The sequence below is a fragment of the Brachyhypopomus gauderio genome, chromosome 18, assembly GCF_052324685.1.
Source record: "Brachyhypopomus gauderio isolate BG-103 chromosome 18, BGAUD_0.2, whole genome shotgun sequence".
Classification (NCBI taxonomy): Eukaryota; Metazoa; Chordata; class Actinopteri; order Gymnotiformes; family Hypopomidae; genus Brachyhypopomus; species Brachyhypopomus gauderio.
The window spans coordinates 8,682,084-8,704,766 of NC_135228.1; the positions used below are offsets into that span (position 1 = coordinate 8,682,084).

Sequence of the window (22,683 nt, forward strand, 5' to 3'; positions counted from 1 at the left end):
AAAATATTATTCACTGGGCCACTGGAGAGAGACAGAACGTTTGTAATATTGGAGTACAAAAGTGAAGTCTTGAGTGCCACATGTACAACCATACGTGCCAAAAACAATCACAGGCTAGACCACAAGTTTGAACATCACTTGATTTTCTTTAAATGGCTAGTTCAAAATGACCGCATCGAATCAGTATTTAAATCAGAATTTAAAAATCAAGTTTATGGTTTTCTTATTTTGACTTCAGCACCATGAGCTACGCTATATATTTTTAAAAAGCATAAAACCTGTCTGATTTTAGCGAAAGTATAAGTGCATTAAAAGCCACTTTGACGAAAAAAGGGGGACAACCGCGTGACCACCAGAGAAAATAGCGACTTTGAAAAACGTGAGTTTTATGCTTTTAATAATGACAGAAATCACCACAATCCAAGTTTTGGCAGCGGGCCGTACTTTTATATAATGATGCTACATTTGTATTATACATTATCTAGCTATTAATATATCTAGCTATCTAATAACAAAAATCAATTTTAAGTTTTCAAGCCAGTAAAAATGTTGGCCATGTAGGTTAACTGGTGAAGAGCCTAAATCGCGTCAGAGCAAAGTTAGCTGTGTAAGCTCGAGTTAACCACTCCGACCTCAATAACACCACTTTAACCGTTGGGCTTTACGTCAACTAGCTACAATCACACCGAGAAACAGCACAAACTGATGTAACAGCTGTACCTTAGTTTATTAATCACATTTTTAATAGTCATCCATATATTGTGCTCTCTAGCTAGCTAGCTGATGTTAGCTGCTGGGCGAGGCTAACAGAGCTAGCAGGGCTAACAGGCTAACCAAGCGAGGGTGTGAGAGCCGTCTAACCTGCTACAAGTGTTGGCTAAACGGCTAGCTAGCCAACTTTCACATCACCGAGTCAGTTAGCCAACATCTAGAGACGTTACCCGACACCAGACCGTCCGCGAAACCGCATTTAACCCGCTAACGTGAACGTAGCGAGGCCACGCTGGGGTAGTCGCGCGTACGTGGGTCCGTCGTGGCAGTAAACTCACCGTTAGCGTACGTCCCTCCTCCGGTCCCGTTCTGGGAGCCGAAACCGCCGCTGGACATGTTGGATCTGAGGCGCTTCGTTAGCGAATAACGTTAGCGAGCGAACCTACATGGACGTCTAACCAGCAACCTGGCGAAACTCGCAAACGTACTACGTTCAAATTGTAATAAAAACGTCCCTCGATACGGTATTTTTGTCGCCACTGTTCCAGGGCGATGGCTAAAATCCTCTTGACTTGACTTGACTTAACTTAACTTGGCCGAGCTGGTCGTTCCTCACACGGAGCTGTCAGGTCGTCAAACATGTCTCCGAACCACCGGAGGGACGCAGGCGCTCCGAGCATGCGCGGTGAGTAACACGTCAGCTCGTCAAACACGTCTGCGGAGAGAGGGGGGGGACGCACGCGCTCCCGAGCATGCGCAGTGAGTACACGTGGCATTTCCTGTGCTCGACATTTGCGAGCGTACTGGAAAGCTTAAAATGTGCTGAAGTGTCGAGATTCGAGCACGTCGGTGCGCGTCTGGTGAACGTAAATCTGTAATTGTTTTACTATAACAAACATTTTATCGGATACAGTGAATATTGCTACAAAGCCTTTGTTTTTTTGTTCTGAATTCCTGAAATATATTTAACACACATCACTACAAATTGCAGGCGTATTCACATAATAACAACAGATCGACAGTAATGACGCATATGGTCCCGCTCGAAAACTAAAGTCGCGTCTATTATGCCCGCGTTTGTATTTTTGCCGTTACATATTAAAAGCGATATTCTGTTCAAAGTTATCGTCCTGTGATCGACGACGGTGTCTTCGCCGGAAGGATTATTTGGTGACAGAAGCAGGAAGTGGCGGGGCAGGATCGGGGAGAGACGGTCGGCCATTGCTGTGTGTCGTGGCTCTGAGTGAAACACGAAGACGGGAGAGAAGACGTCCACCAAGGTCTCTCGGGTCTCCAGGAAGCACATCTCAGCTGTGTCCAAAAGCACGTTCAGGACGTCCGTTCCGTCTGTGTATAGATAAGAGGTATGTTGTCATGAATCCGACTGATACTTCATTCACATTTGGGACGGCAAGAATTGTTCCTCAGCTAGCTAACTAGCTAACTTCAACGATAGCCTGCAGTAGCTCACTTGGCTAGTCGGTGAGCAAATTTTGGGGCGAATCTGGCTACAATGGGCACTTGTTAATATAATAAATATATATTTTATAAATTTAATTGCTCTATGTAGTTACCTAGCTCCTCAGCGCTAAGCTTGCTAGATAGCTATATAGATAGCTAGCTTAGCTAACCTAGCTAGTTCGTAAGCCGGTATTAAGTTATTAAAGCTGTGGATTTGTACATTTGTCTTTAGTATGTTTATAAATATATATATAATATAATATATATTAGTTCCCCCGTTCAGATGTAGTTTCGTGTGAATGCTGCTACATCAGTTTGTGTGATCACTTGGCCAGCCAGGATTGGGTGCTGTGTGCACAACATCCGTTGTTGGATCATTGTCTAGATAGCTAGGTGGCGTTCACATGCCTCGCTAAGTGACACGTAGCTGTAGATATATAGAGGTTTAAGGTCCGTCATGATTCATTCTTTTAAGTACTTCTGTGTCAGTGGAGACAAGTTGTCTTTATCTTTGACGTGGTTAGGCAGCAAGCCGCTTGGGTCAATAGTTCTAATGTTCTGCTCAATCTGTTCATGCTATGCAGTATCTACCCTTGTCAAAATGTTTTGAAATTGCATTACGTGAATATTAAAGCCTCGAGCTTTCAACTTTGCATGAAACAGTTTAAACCTAATGCTTCTGTGTTAAAAATTTTCATGTTTAATATCTTTGAACTATGTTGCACATAACTTGATGTATTCCTTTATATGAAGTTTAAAAATAAGAGCTGCTGATTAGAACTCTAAACTGTTGTCAAAATCTGCAGGAGTTTGGCATGGTGTTGATGAGGTGTGTTTGGCATCATATCAAGCTGAAGCTAGTGATTACACAGGCTCATGTATTTGCAGAAAATGAAGCATGTTGGCCTGATTCTTTATATTTACATGGACTTTTATTTTTTATTTTTATAAAAAGTACATAAAACCAAAATGAAATTATTGCTTTATTACAAATTCTAAGGTAAACACTTTAGCACACCTAGATCGGTTGCAAACTATAGTACCACAGTTGGAATATGAATGGTTAATTAAATCATTCTTGATGAGCATGTCTTTAATGTTGTTATCTATAAGAAATTAGTGGAGTCTGTACATCATCCTTGAGTGTCCTGAAGTGTTGAAGTATAATATTAGCCACTGTTTTATTAGTACGATAATAAGTCAGCTCCAAAGGAATTCTTGTTGTCTCAGTAGATTGTTTATAGGTCAGTGCGTCCACTCTCTGAATAGGTAAAACATGAGCAAAAGCGGCATCTATGAGTTCCTTAGGAAAACCACAGTTTTTAATGTTATACATTCCAATACCTTTAAAAAATAATATTAAATTATTTAATATATTAAAGTGTATTATATATTAATATTAAATTATATTATTTTTAACTTATATATTTAATATAATTATAATGTTTTTAAAATTTCCTCTGGAATAGTCTATTTAGAGAGTTCAGGGGGAAGAGCGACCCGTGTGTTGCTATATGACCTTTGCTGTTCCTATACTTTAAAACCAATGCTGGTCTGCTTGTGTAATCAGAATCATAGGTTGTCCTGCTAATTTCAGTTGTGCTGCTGATCAGTATTAATGTGACCAAAAATGGTGGCGCTCTGCTGAGGAGGTTTAAGGTTTAGATTTTGAATTATATTACTTAATTGCTGAGAAAATATGTAGTTTATACAATTTTATAGTTTTCTTGCAGGTATTATGACTGGTCTTGTGTGATGTAACGGTCTAATTGTGCCTGCATGATACTAAACTGCCAAAATAGCAAATATGTAAGAAGGTGATGAAGAGATTCCCCATCACAGCGAAACTTTTTATCAAGGCTTAGCTACCTTATAACTAGACTATGTTTTGTTTATAAAATTGTGTGAAGTACCTAATTTTTTATTGAAGATTCTGTTGATTAACAATTTGTTAGTTTCTTTATTAACTTCTTTATTCACAACCCAACAGTGCCACACCATGCCTTTAAGGTTTTTTGTGAGTCATGTATTTAATCTATTTTGTTTGTTACATATTTAAAATCTTAATGTTTCTTTAAAAGTAAAGAAACACTGCTCTACCTTTTTGTCGCTTGAGCCAACTGGCATACACTTGTCGCCCAGCTGGTCAGTTTTGCTCACGTGGTTTGGCTTGCTTACCAAAAATGTTAGGTACTGCATATGCTTTAAATAAGGCAGTCAATTAAATCCTATACTGTAGGTGTTACCCTGTAAACCCTACAGTATAGGATGTGTATGTAGTACCTCCTTCTCTCGTGTAGTTCGGTCTCCAGCTTTGCTGGGTCTATTCTGATGCTGTTACTCTGCCACCATGATTGCACTTGAGAAATGGTACAGCAGCATAAAAACTGGAGTGCATCAGTGTGAGCACATTGGAGAAAAGCTTAAGTATAAACAAATCAGGATTTCTATCTTCACTACAAATAGTATATGATTATACAGTACACGGTAAAGAACGTTTTTGTGACAGAATACTGATGTTAAAGTCCATTATTGTCCAATATAGTCCACTAAAGTATTGCTGTCCCCATTAAGCTCAGGCTGCTCCCTTTACTTGCATAGACTGCCAATGTGAATAGTTCATTAATAGTCTAAAACCAATCATCGTCAGTTTTCTGTGTAAATTATGCTAAAATTATTAGCAATATCTTATTTTTACAGACTTTCCATGTCTAAATTCAATTTAAAATGAAAAATTATTGAAATTATCTACATTAACAATAATTTTAAATGTAAAATATTCTTGTGAGCTTAATTGGAATGAGGGTGATCTTAAAGAGTACAGAATGTACCCATTAAGCACACTTCAGACTTTTGACTTTTAAACTTTAATAACTTTGTTACATGAGAAATGAATATTTCATTTTAACTTGACATGACTTTTGCTTTAAATATGTCATTTTAGATTTGGGTGAGCTTAATGGGGGCGTTTACCATAATTTTCTAAATCTGAGTGGTCTCTCCAGATCAAAGTTTTCATGTGGATTTCAAAATGGCCTTCGGGAAGAGGAACATTGACAGGATGTTTTCAGAATATGCAGCAGTATGTTTGGCTTTAAGATGCATGGAATATTAAAAAAACAACAGTATGTGTATTTATTTAGTTATGAAGCACGATAATAACTTGTTTGCATATTAGCATAATTTGTGTTCAAAGTTACAAGTGTGCTTTATAGGTAAGTGAGCTTAGTAGGGGCATTTACCCTATATTTCAGCAAGCAACATTTTGTTCTTGTACTGCAACATGAATCAGAATTTGCATTAGATTATTGTAATTACTGACGACAATAGTCTTTCTGTAATTTGGAAAGGTTTAGCTCATCAAATCAGTCTGAGCTGCTAAACTCTGCACCTTGTCTTAAATTCACATTTGGTTTGATGCCACAAAAAAATAAACAAATGCACACATGAAAAAACACATGTACACAAAGCTAATCACAGCATGTAATTAACTTCTATGATCTTAATCATTTTGCCAGTGCAATTTGTTTTGACATTTTGGGCCTTTGGTGCCTCAATTGAAAAATGTTTTGCACGTTCATTTATGTCAATTATTTGCACTGAATTAGCTTTATTTCACTTGTAGGTCTAAAAGACCCTTTGGGCTTTTTTTTATTTTTGAGGCCTTTAGGCTTTTTTGCCTTTTCGTGTATGAATCCCCCATCGCCGCTTGCAGCTATATTTGCTGATTTATTGTCAGTTGTCAATAGCTGGGTTTCCATCCAAACCTTTCGAAAAAATAATGCGCAATTTCCAAGTTTCGGCAGAAAAAAATGCGAATTAAGCCTTGTTTCCATTCATTACAGTTATGCGAATAAACTTTAGATCACGTGAGAGGACGCCAAACAATAATGGTTTTACGTCCATCTGGCAGTTACGCATTTTTGCACTTTGAGGTTTTGAACCATTTTTTTCTTTTCCTTTCTGTACATGGAGAAGTTAAATTCAATTTTTGCTCTCTCCAGAACTGTTTTTGTATGCATTTGCCATCTTTACATCGCGATCATGTTTGCTCTTCGTCATGATACGTCATCGTTTAGGGTTGTCCCGATCCGATATTTGGATCGGATCGGCCGCCGATATTAGCAAAAAATGCGTATCGGTATCGGATTGGCAGACACGAGAAAATGCCGGTCCAGACTCCCGATCCAGTTTTTTAAAGTCCGATCCCGGTTTTCCTGTGCACCCATTTAGATAATCCATTCCAGTTTTTGCTAGTGAGAGTAAAATCCGGTCCGCATTTTCCAGCACACCTTCTGCACACGAGCGTAGTTTCTGCCCCAATTTAGCTCCGTGGCATCTCGGACCGCCGTGTAAATTTGAAGTTATCGGTCAGTTGTGTGGGATTATTTTACCTTAAAGGATGACAAAGACGAAGAGGTAGAGTGCAACATATGCCACAGTAAAGTCAAGCGTTGTGGTAAAGCTGTAAGAACTTTTAATACCACCAATCTAATCAAGCATTTAGCGAAATACCACCATAAACAACATGACGAGTTTCTAATGAAAACCGAAGACAAAAAGAAAGGTCCTACACAACTAACACTGGCAGAAACGTTTGAATTGAAGGGAGTGTATAGATGGGGATGGAGCAGCAAAGTGTGGAGTAGAAGGCATTTTGCTTTTAATTAGTTTATGATATGTGCACAGATTTTTTTTTAAGCTTTGGTTTACACTTGTTCAAGAGCACTGATAAATGTTAATGTTAATAATAGACTATTTTCCACTCAGGTTGTGTGTTTTTTTTAAATATAATTTACAATATTATTTGCACTTGTGGCTTTTTAATCCTTGGTTTACTGATGCTATTTCTGTTTGTTATTTAATATTTTGTCTATTTTGAGTTTATTAATTGCTAAATAAACAGGTCAGTTTCTCCTTACCAACCATTGTGTATTATTCAAACACACCTAATTCAGCTGGCTACTTGTTATCAAGAGTAAAACGCTTTTCAACATGAGTTTGACAATAAAATAAGTTGGCTAAATAACTTTAAACTTTAATACATGCTCGGATAGGCCGGTATCGGCCGATATCGGTATCGGATCGGAAGTGCAAATAAATATCGGTATCGGATCGTAAGTTCAAAAAGCTGGATCGGGACATCCCTACCATCGTTTATGCGAAAAACCCTTTTCCATCCAGTTTTTCCGAATTTTAGCGATGCAATAGTCTAATTTTTCCACTTCCTCCTAGCGTAAAAATCTTTTTGCGATATTTGGGGCTTTTTTTGAATTTTGGACTTTTTCCATCCAGCTTTTTTCATGCGCATTTTCAAAATGCGCAAAAACTCAGTGGATGGAAAACCCTCTAATGTCATGCAGAGCGGCAACTGACAACTTTTTTTTGATAATCAGTATAATATAAAAACAAGATATTTACACTCATGGATCTTTATTGTTTTTTTTTGTTTTTTTTTTAGGCAAAAGGGGAAACATTTTCTCTTTTTAACTCTAATATTCAAATATGCAAGCCATCAATTTTGTTCATGATTCTAGAATGCTGTATATGTGTTAATCTAAATAAATCTTGTAAATGGTGCTCCTTTAAAACTCTAGTTTCATAAGTACAGGATTTAGATTTGGATTAAGTTACCTCTATCCCCATCCCCATGCAGCTGTCTGGTATGTTCGGTGGTATTAGTAATTCATTGTTCAAGAGAAAATGCATTTCAAATTGGAGAATGTTAAAAAGCTCATAACGTAAAGTAACATGGATAGTGTTAATGTAAGAATGGAACTGAAAGCATTTTTTATTTTGGAGGGGAGCGTTAATAGATGACATGCTTTGGTAACTTCATATTTGTCGGAAAGAGTGCTCTGCCCTGTTGTAGCAGGCAGGAGAATCAAAAAATCGTTCTTACCTTATCTTTAATTGTTTTCTTTGATCTCATGTTGCCATTCAACATTCTTTAAGCACTATGTAAGGAAAAACACAGAATGGCTTATTTCTAGTTACATGTCAGCTAGCTAAGTTCTTTTCACATAATAAAACCTTCAGTGTGTTTTCCTGCTTGTTGTAATTTGTCACCAACGTATTATATAAATTTTATTAACCTGTTGGTCCATTCATGTTGTTGCGCATCATATTCATTTCATTTTCAATTCAATGTTTCACTCTTTTTAATAATATAGCCTATTTATGATAATGCAGCATAGAAATATGGTTCCAAAGTTTCCTGAATCTGTGGAGTCTGCCCTTTTAATCCCTATTTAGATCTAGCTAACTAGATTAAACAGTGAGATCTGATGAAGATAATGTTTTAATGTCAAGGAGTTTGATTCCTGTGAAAAAGAAGAATATGGAAGTAAGGGTTTGATGGATAAATCAATGTTCTTAAATTAATGCCATTTTGCAATATTGCAAAGATGGTGGACTTGCATAGTTATGGTCAGAGCTGGAGTGGCTAATCAGGAGATTCGGGAGGATTCCCGATGGGCCGGCTCATGTCAATCTCTAGTTTGGGCCGATTGGAAGGGAAAAATAATTTTGGGTCGGATTTGGGCATGAAACTCCAGGGCTGAAAAGGGGGCCCACTCCGGCCATGGCTATGGTCATATTTATCCACTTTGAGTTCTTCTATCAGGTAGCTAGCTACTTGGATAAATGCTGCTTCTGTGCAAAATTTGTGAAATTGTTTGTAACCCAAGAGTCAGGACTAATGGACAAAATGTCTTTTTATTAATACGTTTCTATACTATTTCATTATTTCATTATATTTTGCTACATTTGTGAACATAACACTTGGATAATGTATTTTAAACACCAAAAGAGTTGGTCTACATGAGTAAAAGTATGTTTTCATATGAGATATGGAAAAAATGGATATCTTCCACTTTAGGGCCATATTTCTTTATGCTATACTCTAGGTCAAATGAAAGCCTACCCCATTAGGAAGAGATCCGAGATTGTTCTACACATTTTTAATATAAAACATGTATGTATTGTTGGTGCAAGTAATTCACTTTAAAATGAATCTGAAATGTGAAGTGGGATGAAATATGTCTAAAAAAGTGCCCTGAGATGGCAGGAGGATACATAATAAATTATGGTAAATGCGTATCGGTGTTTATTTCTGTGACTTTTTAGAATGCTTCCTGGGTGGGCAGTGGCGTTTCAAACAGTACTACTCCCACTCATTCTCATTTACCACAAAGATTTTCCCCCTCATTTTGGATGAGCTTTTTTTCTTCATTTTCTTACTACTAAGATGGTGGTGAAATTACTTGACAGGAAGTATGTGTAAACAGTCAAGTCTGTCCCAAACCTTTCCAAATATTTCATGTAGTGTGGGTCCACCTTTAATTGTTCTCCTGTATGTGTAGTTATTTATAAGTATATAATTGTTTTTGTTTATTTTCCTTTAGATTTCACGAGATTTGGATATGTCCTTCATATTTGATTGGATTTATAGTGGTTTCAGTAGTGTACTGCAGTTTCTAGGTAAGTCCACAAAAATTTCAATACACTTAAACAAAGTTTCAATACTTTTAATGCCTGAAATACACAGTTGGATAACAAGAACAGCTAAATACAAATCAACAGTCTTGTCTGGTTTGTGTGGTTTATAGCCTGGCTGGCTGCCTGACCTGTAATATACTGGGATGATCTCGTGGCTTCTATGGAGATAATTTGATCTAGAGAATGTTACTTAAAAGTGTCGTAACTATTTCAGGGCTGTATAAGAAATCAGGCAAATTAGTATTTCTTGGCCTGGACAATGCTGGCAAGACAACGTTACTGCATATGCTTAAAGACGACAGACTGGGTCAGCATGTACCAACCTTGCATCCAAGTAAGTCCACATCTTGATAACTTCATATAACCACACAATTTGAAGTAAATTAATTAATTTTAATTTTACTGCATAGTTTCACTTGTGTATGAATTCTTCAAACCATACATATAGCATATGTAGCCACATTTACATTTCATCATCAATGAAAACAATTGCATGCAATAACAAGAAAAAAACCCTTTTAGGACTGAGCAGAAAATGTTATAAACAAACCTTGTACCTGAAATTCATGTATTGCCTTTAAGTATTGATAATAGCGTATTTGTTGTAGCAGTCTTTTGTGCAAATAAATTAAGGTGAGGCATTTTACTACATGCAAGGAGGACCTACTCCTCATTAAAGACTAGATTGACTTTCGGAAGACAAGGTTAGATAAAAGTGGTGTGTGAGATGATCATGTCACAACTGTGTGTTTGATTCCTAGCTTCAGAAGAGCTGACAATTGCTGGCATGACCTTCACCACCTTTGACCTTGGAGGACACGCACAGGGTAGATAAAAACAATTTTTATATTACTTTTATATATATATATATATATATATATATAATATCTTGTTTTACTGCTTACTTACTATATTTGACTCCTAGCACGAAGAGTGTGGAAAAACTACCTCCCAGCCATCAACGGCATTGTTTTTCTTGTTGACTGTGTAGACCACTCTAGACTGGCCGAATCCAAAACGGAACTTGATGTGAGTGTGTCAGGTTTTTTATTGTTTTGGTGATTTTTAACATGATCATTATATTGTCATTGTCTGTTGTCAGTCATTTACTGCATGTTGGTTTCTTTAATGCAAAACGTCTTAATAGCATTTGAAAACTAGATGTTTACTCACCTCGGTGAAATGTGAGTGTACTTTAGGGGATACTTTTCACAAGTGATAGTGACTGTATAAAACAATTTCTCTAAAGTTGAAACAATTCAAACATCTGTTTCTTAAGGCTTCTAGTAGTATTGTAAGATGTTTTATTTGACATCCATTATATACATTCTTGTGTTTGCTAGTGCTTATAGTGAAGGAACTATGTAAACCACCCTTCAAAACTAAAACAAACCTGGTCTTACACTAGTTGTTGTAAACTAGACAGTCCAAAGACTTATTTTAAATGGCCTTATAAACGATACTTTGATTTAATACAGTGACTCTTCAATAGAGACTTTAATTGTAATTCTCCCAGTCATGCAGCATGTTGCAATAATGTTTTTGTTTTATTGCAAATACCTATAACAGGCACTAATGACAGATGAAACTATTGGAAATGTGCCTATTTTGATCCTTGGCAACAAGATTGATAAGCCAGAGGCAATTAGTGAGGAGAAACTGCGTGAACTGTTTGGATTGTATGGCCAGACCACAGGCAAGGTAAGGTTACGCATTCTGAAAATGTTTTAAACACATTTAAATGTTTTTAGGTGTTTTAAGAACTTCATGTTTTTAAACTCTTTTAGGGTTAGATGATTAAGGTGTATGTGGCTTATTTACTGTCAAGTAACATACTGTCTAAGCATGGAGTACCTATATCTATAATGTATATAAAGATAAGAAATGTATAAATAAATATGTACACCTCCGCACTTTGTTATTGTCTCACCAGGGCAATGTTCCCCTGAAGGAACTGAACACGAGACCACTGGAAGTGTTTATGTGCAGTGTGCTAAAGAGACAGGGCTACGGCGAGGGTTTCCGCTGGCTTTCCCAGTACATTGACTAGGGGGCCTGCTACAAGTCGGTGTACTAGGATTCAGCTAACCAACACCACACAGCCCTGTGTTCGGTTCTAAAGCCTTTGCTCTTCAAAAGACAAGTGACGGCAGCAACCCAGTACAACTTGATTCAAATAGATTTTCATTTGGTGGACATTTAATTTGTTTTCAAATACACCTTTTCTAAAATAATAATATACCAGTAATGCTGAGTTCAGTCCAAACTCATGACACACTTCATTAATTTTACATTTCATTTGACGTTCTTTATCCTCTGTGATGTGTGGAAAAATATGAATGAATGTTGTGATATTGGCAGCCCCAGTTTCAAACTAAATATAAATGACTTGTCAGCATTGTTTCATTATGGCTATTATGTTTCCCGGTTTCTTCTTTCAATGTTCTTTTAATATTATCTGCATCTCTGAACATCATATGTATGTGAACACAGTCTTGGCTTATGACGTCTGATGACCTTAAGCATTTTCCATATACCGTGTCACTTTGGCATCAAAGTAATTTTGAAAATTTTTTCTGCCTGGCTAACCCTTGTAGGACGTGGGGCCGATCATAGAGTCCACTCAGATGTTCATTCCCAAAGCTTCTTCAATGGAGTTGAATGATGTTTATTTTTTGGTTCAGGTTGAGACCTAAGAAGAGAAAGGTGGGCTGCAAGCTATTTGGTGGAAGAGCAACGATTGCAAAAATTGTCTGACCTTTATGACCTTTATTTTCTGAAAGCGGAGGTAGGAGGTAGCCAACAAGGGTTATTTTTTCCCTTTCTTTTTTTCTTACACAAGCTCATAATGTGAAAATGTAACATTTTGAGTTTGGAAGAAGATGAAGATAATTAAGATTATGATATATAAACACCATTTTGTAGGTCAAAAACAGATTTACATTAGGTGTCAGAAAGCAAAATGTGACCATTTAGGAAAGTGTAACACCAAGTCAACTGGCAGTATGACCTGTATATCAATTTTTATAAGAGGTGTTTAAAGTGGTTCTTGATTTGATCATTGTACATTACAGAAACAAACAACTATTATGCATGCCTTGTTTCTTGATTTTTAATGAGCACAAATATGTGAAAAAATCCAAAACAAGGGAGACCAAATTAACATGAATAAACAGTTGAGAACAGTTCTAGATCTTTTTCTTTGATTTAGCAATTTATGCAAAATAAATTTTTATCCTGTTCCTTTGTATAATATCTATCATTCCATGAGCTGTTCCACATAAGGGACAAGTGTTTGAGTCATAAATTGTAATAAATGTTTGCAATTAAAACAGGATCCAAAGCTTTTAATAGTTTATTCTTAAGGCAAATAATGTTTTAACTGAAAATAAGTAGGTACTAGTTATTTTCAAGTATTTTTAGATGGAGAGCTACATAGTTGAAATTGCTAGGTACATTTCAGAGAGGTCTTTCATCTGCTAAGCACGCAAATTATTTGTTTTAGGAGTTAATATTCCTGTTAATATTAGAAAACATTACTACCTTCATTTCATGGAACTCTAAAGTTGCAAGAGTGTAGATCAGTTCATTTTCTTACTTTATTTACCATATCAGCAACTGGCAATGCAAATGTCATTAATACAATGTCCATTAGTATTAAAATGCTAGAAATGGAAATGACATTCTTAATGGTCTGAAGGTGTTCAATAAGCCAAACAGCATGTCTTTTCCTAATTTCTTTAATGTAAAGCTAATGACATTTCTTGGAAGGGCAGTCATGGCCTAGTGGTTAGGGAACTGATCTTGTGACCGGAGGGTCGTGGGTTCGATTCCCAGACCTGAGGCCATGACTGAGGTGCCCCTGAGCAAGGCCCTTAACCCTCAACTGCTCACTTGTATAAAAATGAGATGAAAAATGTAAGTCGCTCTGGATAAGGGCGTCTGCCAAATGCCATAAATGTAAATAAGACTGCAGTAGACTCCTCCTGCATTAATGCAGGAGGAGGAATTGATAACATTTGATCTATTTATGCCAGCTATTTTAGCAGTTGTGTTAATAAATGTGCATGTAGCACATCTGAATGGCCATTTATGTTACTCTTGATGAGCACGTATGATGTTTTTAGCTCGTCTATAATGGAGGATACTTAAACAAGGATGTTTAATCGTCATCCTGCGTCATCCTTGAGAATTCTGAAGTTTTAAGTATGTCACTGTTTTATTTGTAGGATCTTGTCTGAACAGTTGTCAGATTGTTTATAGGTGAGTGTGTCCACTCTGAATAGGTAAACGTGCATCATGATTTCAAAGAATTCACACATTTCCTTTCTTCTTTCAAGTTCTTGATGCCTTAAGTAAATTGCCCTCCAATTTGGCATAATAGCTCTTGCAGCAGGGTGAGTGGGTGACATCACAGCAATAGGTAGCCATCCAGATAGATAAATAGACATCATTTGGCTTTCCCACGAGAGCACCACACCCCTTCCATTTGCATGGCTAACGGGTTTAACATCGAAGCTGCTGAGAAACCTGTTGAAAGAGATCTGGTTATAGGACATGCTGTGACATGAAGCTAGCTAGGGACAGCAGCAGTAGTTCGCTGGATGCCAGGGTGCTGGACATTGCAGGTAATCTTAAATTTTCAGGCAAGTGTAGGTTCTCTCACTTGTTCATGTAGAAGCTAATGATGTCGACTTTTCGGAGATTACTAAGAGTAATAATATAGACTTGTTGGCAAAGGCAATATCTAATCCCATTCCAATGCAATGTGACGATATAGTGTACAGATAGCTGTCTTTACTGAAGTGCTGATTGCCCAAGTGATGGGCAAGACAGATGCCAGGCAGCAGACAAACAGGCTAAACTGTCCATCTGCTAATTGCTGTAACATGTCATTCAAGGTTGACCATATTAACACTATGTCTATTTCCCTGGCTACGCAGACATGCAGACAAGCATCCATGTCTCCAATAATTAATAGTTATAGAGTATTTGTACAGGTGCTCCACCCAGTTAATTTTATCACATTTTAAAGTTCAGCACAACTCTACCAAGCATGTGGAAGCAATACAGTATGCTTGAGTATCAAGGTAACAACTTAACGGGACCCCACTTCCTAAAGTAATTGCAGTGTTAAAATCATTTTGGAGAGAAAAGGTTCAGTGTAATACTCTGATCTGCCATTTAAAGATGATCTTTGTTCTATAGATGTTTTTGAGATCAGCCTTGATCTGTTGCACACTTGTGTGTGAGGTTGTGTTGTATCTGCTGAAAGTTCTTTTAAATGTATTGTCGCTCATTATTCCTAATGCTACAAATGAAGGGGTACAAAGCATGACAAAAAACCAAACCTACTGAGTCAAACATGGACACTGTAAGAGATGTTCACCCACATGGCTGACACAGATACAAGGTCATAGCCTTAAATAACAAGAGCTTTCAGGTGAGACCATGCTGCTGATGGTTTTCCCAATAATCTATGGTGTCGAAAAAAGCACTAAAGTACCAATAAGGGCAATTATGTTGTTCTTTGTAGTGTTACTATACAGTCCCTGACATAAGTTTTGTCGCTTATCCATGTTGTGGAAACAAAAGCTTATAACCTGACTTTAAATTCATCGATTGGTTTTAGAAATGACTCATATGAAAGCTGAAACCCTCCCAAATGAGATTTAATTTACGAAAATAAATTTGCTTTACTGCAGAAATATTGATCATTTAATAAACACAGAAAGGTATGATTTTGGCAAGACAAAAGTTTTGTCGCCTTGTCATATAATGCACCCAATCCTAGTTTACAGCCTCACCTGTGCTCACTAATTGATTGGTTAATTAGTGGGTGTGTATAAAAAGAACTCCTGCACCCCAGACCTTCACTTGCACTGCAACTTGACCTCTGACTTCTTCTTTCGACCATTCCCATTTAGGGGTCACCACAGCGGATCAAACTCTTCCATCTGGCCCTGTCCTGGGTGTCCTCCACTGACACACCAGTCACTCTCCTATCCTCTACCACTGCATCCATAAACCTCCTATTAGGTCTACCTCTCCTCCTTTTGCCTGGAAGCTCCATCCTCAAGACCCTCAATATACCCATCCTCCCTCCTCTGTACATGTCCAAACCATCTCAATCTCGCTTCTCTAACTTTATCTCCAAAACATGCTACATGTGCTGATCCTCTAATATACTAATTTCTGATCCTATCCTTCCTCCTCACTCTAAATGAGAATCTCAACATCATCTCAGACACCTCCATCTCCCTCACCTGTCTCTTTGTCAGTGCCACTGTCTCCAGTCCAAACAACATAGCAGGTCTCACTACTGTCCTATAGATCTTTCCTTTCATTCTAGCTGACACCCTTCTATCACAGATCACCCCAGACACTTTATGCCTTTCAAACCACCCTGCCTGCACTCTTCTTTACCTCTCTTTCACTTCCTCCATTACTCTGTACCCTCGACCCTAAGTAGGTAAACTCGTCAACCTTCACCAAATCAACTCCTTGTAACTGTACCTGTACCTGCCCTCTCATTCACACACATGTACTCTGTTTTACTCCTGCTCACTTTCATTCCCCTGCTCTTCAAAGCATATCTCCATCTTTCCAAGCTCACCTCCACCTGCTCCCTACTCTCACTACAGATCACAATGTCATCAGCAAACATCATAGTCCAAGGGGACTCCTGCCTAACCTCGTCCATCAGTCTGTCCATGACAATTGCGAACAGGAAGGGACTCAGGGCTGATCCCTGATGTAGTCCTACCCCCACTTTAAACCCAACTGTCATTCCTACCGCACATCTCACTGCTGTCACACTGTTCTCATACATATCCTGCACAACCCTCACATACTTTTCTGCTACTCCTGACTTCCTCATACAATACCACAGCTCCTGTCTCGGTACTCTATCATAAGCTTTCTCTAAGTCAACAAACACACAATGTAACTCCTTCTGTCCTTCCGTATACTTCTCCATTAACACTCTCAAAGCAAACATAGCATCTGTGGTGCACTTAGCTGGCATGAAACCATACTGCTGCTCACAGATCTCTACCTCTCCTCTAAGCCTAGCTTCCACTATTCTTTCCCAGATTTTCAGGCTGTGACTGATCAACTTTATTCCCATGTAATTACTACAGCTCTGAATGTCGCCCTTATTCTTGAAAATCGGCACCATTATGCTTCGTCTCCACTCCTCAGGCATCTTCTGACCTTCCAAGATTCTGTTAAATAACCCAGTCAAAAACTCCACTGCTGTCTCTCCCAAACATTTCCATGCCTCCACTAGAATATCATCAGGTCCAACTGCCTTACCACACTTCATTCTCCGAATTGCAGCCCTTACTTCCTCCTTGCTCACCTGCGGCACTTCCTGATTCACAACCTCTACCTCTTATAACATTCTTTCCCTTTCATTCTCTTGATTCATTCTCATCAGTTCCTCCAAATACTCCTTCCACCTTCCCAAGACACACTCCTCACCAGACAACACATTTCCATCTTTATCCTTTATCATCCTAACCTGCTGCACATCCTGCCCATCACGATTTCTCTGTCTGTCCAATCTGTACAGATCCTTTTCCCCTTCCTTAGTGTCCAACTTCTCATACAGCTTGCTATATGCATTCTCTTTAGCTTCTGCTACTGCTCTCTTGGCCTTATGACACATCTCCTTGTACCTCTGTCTACTTTCTTCATCTCGCTGAAAATCCCTCTTTTTAGCCAACCGCTTTCCTCTCAAACTTTCCTGAACTTCTTCATTCCACCACCATGACTCCTTGTCTATCTTCCTCTGATCTGAGGTCACCAAGTACCTTCCTAGCCACATCCCTCACTACATTTGAAGTCTCATCCCAGGTATCCAGAACTCCACCACCATTACCCAGTACCTGCCTCACCTCATCCCTGAATTTTACACCACAGTCCTCATCCTTTAATTTCCACCACCTGATCTTAGGTTCCACTCTCACTCTCTTCCTCTTCTTCACCTCCAAACCATCCTACATATCACCATCCTATGCTGTTTAGCTACACTCTCCCCTGGTAACACCTTGCAATCACTAACCTCTTTCAGGTTTCGTCTCCTACAGAGGATATAGTCGACCTGTGTGCATCTTCCCCCACTCATATACGTTACCCTGTGCTCTTCCTTTTTCTTAAAGTAAGTGTTAACTACAGCCATCTTTATCCTTCTAGCAAAATCTACCATTTGTCCTGTATTCCTTTCTTTAACACCATATCTACCCAAAACCTCCTCATCACCACTGTTCCCTCCACCAACATGTCCATTTTAATCTGCTCCAATATCCACTCTCTTCTTTAGGGACCTGCAAAATAACTTCATCTGACTCTCTCCAGAATTCTTCTTTCTCCTCCACATCACAACCTACCTGAGGAGCATAAGCACTGATGATATTCATCATCACCCCATCAATCTCTAACTTTACACAGATCACCTTGTCACTTACTCTCTTTACCTCCACTACACTCTTACTAAACTCATTGTTCTGGATTACCCCTACTTAATTTCTCTTCCTGTCAACACCATGATAGAAGAGTTTGAAGCCACCACCAATGCTCCTGGCCTTGCTCCCCTTCCACTTGGTCTCCTGTACACACAGTATATCTATCCTCCTCCTCTCCATCACATCAGCTAGCTCTCTCCCTTTACCTGTCATGGAGCCCACATTCAACATACCAACTCTAACCTCCACCTTCCTGCTCTGCCTCCTCTCCTTCAGCTTCAGAACCCTCTTCCCCCCCTCTCTTCCTCCTTGTCCCAACAGTAGTCTAATTTCCACTAATGCCCTGTTGGACAACAGCACCAGTGGCGGTCGTTGTTAACCTGGGATCCGGTATGGAATTTCTATTTTTGATCTGCATCATTTTGGCGCAGTTTTTATACCGGATGCCCTTCTGACGCAACCCTACCTATTTGGGCTTGGGACCGGCACTAAAATACACTGGTGTGTGCACCCTAGTGGCAACTTGACCTCTGACAACATGCCAAAAATCCATCCTACGACCAAAGCCTTGATTATCAAAACGCTGAAGACCAAATCCACTGCAGAGTTGACTGGCACCTTTAATGTGTCTCCGCATCAAGTACAAAGAATTAAAAAAAGATTTGAAGAGACTGGAGATGTTTTTTCACCTTACTTTCTGTGGGCAACAAAACTTTTGTCTTGCCAAAATCTGACCTTTCTGTATTCATTAAATGATCAATATTTCTGCACTAAAGCAAATTTATTTTCATAAATTAAATCTCATTTGGGAGGGTTTCAGCTTTCATATGAGTCATTTCTAAAACCAATCGATGAATTTAAAGTCAGGTTATAAGCTTTTGTCTCCACAACATGGATAAGCGACAGAACTTATGTCAGGGACTGTAAGCCAAGCTCACAAGTGAGCTATGATCACAGAAGATATGTTTGTATGTTGGGCTCACAGAAGGGCAGTGGCAATGCTAAAATCAGGGCAGGAAGAGGAATGATTCATCCAAACCCGAACCCTCCTAGTCATGTCTGATGTGTATTGTAAAGGACCACGTAACTACAGTTGTGATCAAATTTATTCAACCCCCACTGAAATAAAGTGTTTTGGCCAGTTTGACATTGATTTTGATAATTTCAGTCATCTTATTTACAATTATATCAAAGAGGCACTTATAAATTAGACAAACATAACATAATATTTATGATGGAATAACCACAAATGTCTTTACTGTGCTCACATCATTATCAGTTTTATTCAACCCCCTAGTGACATTATTTTTTAGTACTTAGTACAACATCCTTTTCCAGTTATGACAGCTTTCAAGCGTGAAGCATAGCTTGACACAAGTGTCTTGCAGCGACCTATGGGTATCTTAGCCCATTCTTCATGGGCAAAAGCCTCCAGTTCAGTCACATTCTTAGGCTTGCGCACTGCAACTGCCTTCTTTAGGTCCCACCAGAGGTTCTCAATTGGATTTAAGTCTGGTGATTGCGATGGCCACTCTAGAATGTTCCAGCCTTTCATGTTCAACCATGCTCTAGTGGACTTGGATGTGTGCTTCGGATCATTGTCCTGTTGGAAGGTCCAACGTCTCCCAAGCCGCAGGTTTGTGACTGACTCCATCATATTTTCCTCCAAGATCTCCTGGTACTGAAGGGAATTCATGGTACCCTGCACACGTTGAAGCTTTCCTGTACCATTAGAAGCAAAACAGCCCCAAAGCATAATTGACCCCCCGCCATGCTTCACAGTAGGCAAGGTGTTCTTTTGTTCATAAGCCTGGTTCTTCCTTCTCCAAACATAGTGCTGGTCCATTGTCCCAAACAGTTCTAATTTAGTTTCATCTGACCACAGTACACTGTTCCAAAACCTTTGTGGCTTGTCCACATGGCTTTTGGCATACTGCAGTCGACTTTTCTTGTTCTTTGGAGTCAGCAAGGGGGTGCGTCTGGGCGTTCTGGCATGGCATTCTGGCATTCTTTTTTCAGTTCCTTAGCAGTCACGCGGGGATTTTTCTCCACATTACGCTTCAGGTAGCGCACAGCAGTCGCGGTCAGGATCTTCTTTCTGCCACGACCAGGTAACGTTTCCACTGTGCCCTTTAACTTGAACTTGCGAATGATACTTCCGATAGTGTCTCTTGGAATATTTAACAACTTCGCAATCTTTTTATATCCATTGCCATTCTTGTGAAGAGCAATAACCTCTTCTCTTGTCTTCTGGGACCATTCTCTTGCCTTCACCATGCTTGGAAACACACCAGTAGATGTCTAGAAGGAGCTGAGTATCACAGTCCTTTTAAATCTGCCTAATTGGTGCTTATCATGCTTGATTGCTGCTCGTTGACATCCACAGATGTTTTCAATACCTGATGGAAAACACTGGAATGAACCTCTGTTCTTAGGAGTGGTAGTCGTAAAGGGGTTGAATAATTGTGTCAATGAAGAAATCACAAAAAGGCCATTTAATACTTTATGACAAAAAAAATTGATGCTATCTTAGTTGCATTTAGTTCTTTAACAAGTCCTTGTAAGATTTCATTATGAACACAATTACAAATGTGCACTGAATTCCATAAAACCCTTCGCAGCATTGGGGGTTGAATAAATTTGATCACAACTGTAAATACTAGTGCTGTCAATTCCAGGTGCCGCGATTAAAAGTCCTCACCAGGATTTTGCTCAGGCTTCCTGGATTGTGTTGATTTCACTAATTTTACCTGGATTGTTAATTAGAAAATCTAGCAAGCTTGAGCAAAATCCTGGTGAGGACTTTTAATTGCGGCACCTGGAATTGACAGCACTACTAAATACCTATCAAACCTAGCTATGAGTAAATTTCCTGCTTCCTCTTTTCAAAACGTTTGCACTTAAATGTCACCATGTTGCCATCCTATTCCTTAGTTAAGTGAGTTACTTATTCTGTTTATTACATTTTTTGACATTGCTACACATAACCCTGATATCGACAACCTCCATGAGACATCAGAAGACCTTTCCATCCTCAAAAACATCGACGCACAAACCAAAGCTATGTATTTCACCATGTCAGAGTCTCTTGTTGCTTGTGCTGAGTGTTACCCATCTTCTGTCAGTAGTGGTAATTTTATATGTGAGAAGTGTAGAATAAATTAGCTTAATGGAGATTGTGTGTTTAGAAGAGCACCTCTGGGCTATAGAAAGTCCTAGAGAGCAGTCGATAGCATGTAGGTTATCAGGCCCAGTTGCCACAGTAATAGTGATACCCCAGCTCCGTCAGTAGAGCCCTCAAAGTGGGGCGAATTGGTGACGTCTGGGCGGCATAGCCGTAGGGCCAAGCACTGTTCAGTACAAGTTCAATTGTCAAGCAGGTTTGCCCCACTCAGCGATACACCAGCTAAGCAAGAGTACTGGTTATAGGACATTTGCAGCTTCTCCACGTGAATATAGTGACCCTTTAGATAAAATTAGGGGAAAAAAATTGTCATACTATCTCAGAGCCTGTCAACCTGCCAATGCACCTTGACAACTGTCTGGTCAGCTCTGATGCTCTTTTGGAGTCCTTCTCCCCATTTGGTCGTGAGGAGCTTACTGCTAAAACCTGCTAAGCCCTCCACATGCATACTAGATGCTGTACCAACCCATCTACTGAAAGAATTACTGCACAGCAATGTAGAACCTTTGCTTACTATAATTAACTATTCTCTGAGCCTGGGTTACATTCCCAGGTCATTTAAACTTGTAGTCATGAAGCCGCTAGTTAAAAAACCTGGTCTAAATCCCCAGGAACTGTCCAACTATAAGCTAATCTCTAATCGTCGTTCATATCCAATGAGCTCTATAATGAACTCTTATCTGAGCCTAGGCTACACCCCCAAATCATTAAACTTTGCAGTCATTAAGCCACTGATTTATAAAATGGTCTTAATCTCCATGAACTTTCCAACTATTGGTCAATCTCTAATCTGTCCCTCATTTCCTAAGTTGTTGTTCTGCCCCTGCTCATGTGCGTGTGTGTATGCATCAGAGAAGGGTTCTCTGTGTCTTGCTGAGCGCAGCAGGGCACATTGCTTCTGTCTTATCTGAAGCTGTTAAAGCTCACAGAGAGAGTCAACTCACAGTCTCCACTGTTCTTCCTTCAGTGCTGGTAAAGGATCATCCCATCCAGCTTGATCAGCAGACAGCTCTCTGACCAAGGCCTTACCTTGGATAGTTACAGGTGACACATATCCCAGGGGTTTGTAAAGGCCATTGACAGTAGACAAGATGCCCCTTCTAGTGAATGGCTTTATTTCTCTAGACACAGAAGGTAAAAGTGTCAGACTCTAGGTTCCATGTAAGTCCTAGACTCCATTGCAGTGGCAAAGGGTCGATGGCCAACTCCTAATCCACTAGGTTTTTGGCTCTCTCTTCAGGAAGAAAGGCATCCATCACAACCCAGCTGTTGGATGCTATTTTGTGTATTTATTCTGCTAACATTTCCTTTGTTCTCTTCAGAACCGAGATGGCTTCGCCTTCAGAGGGAAAAGAGGAA

The 22,683-nt window shown here is 39.1% G+C and overlaps 2 protein-coding genes across 4 annotated transcripts in view; one reads left to right on the forward strand and one right to left on the reverse strand.

Annotated features, from left to right (window-relative positions):
- LOC143482444 (protein transport protein Sec24A-like) overlaps positions 1-1,394 on the reverse strand; it is a 33,386-nt gene extending 31,992 nt beyond the window's left edge. Inside the window, exon 1 of the mRNA XM_076980819.1 lies at positions 1,050-1,394. Within this exon, the coding sequence (XP_076836934.1) occupies positions 1,050-1,107 (58 nt within the window). The 5' untranslated portion in view covers positions 1,108-1,394. The remainder of the gene's footprint in view (positions 1-1,049) is intronic.
- An 80-nt stretch (positions 1,395-1,474) lies between these two features.
- Positions 1,475-13,009, forward strand: sar1b (secretion associated, Ras related GTPase 1B). Of its 3 annotated transcripts, XM_076980821.1 has the most exons (8): positions 1,475-1,585; positions 1,834-2,075; positions 9,579-9,654; positions 9,887-10,006; positions 10,434-10,499; positions 10,598-10,701; positions 11,242-11,373; positions 11,606-13,009. In XM_076980821.1, the coding sequence occupies exons 3-8, from the start codon at positions 9,597-9,599 to the stop codon at positions 11,720-11,722; spliced, it is 597 nt and encodes a 198-aa protein (XP_076836936.1). In that variant the 5' UTR covers positions 1,475-1,585; positions 1,834-2,075; positions 9,579-9,596; the 3' UTR covers positions 11,723-13,009. The 3 variants fall into 3 exon arrangements, with proteins under 3 accessions (XP_076836936.1, XP_076836937.1, XP_076836935.1); XM_076980822.1 differs by having other exon boundaries at positions 1,514-2,075; positions 10,664-10,701; XM_076980820.1 differs by having other exon boundaries at positions 1,521-2,075.
- Positions 13,010-22,683: the final 9,674 nt, after the last annotated feature.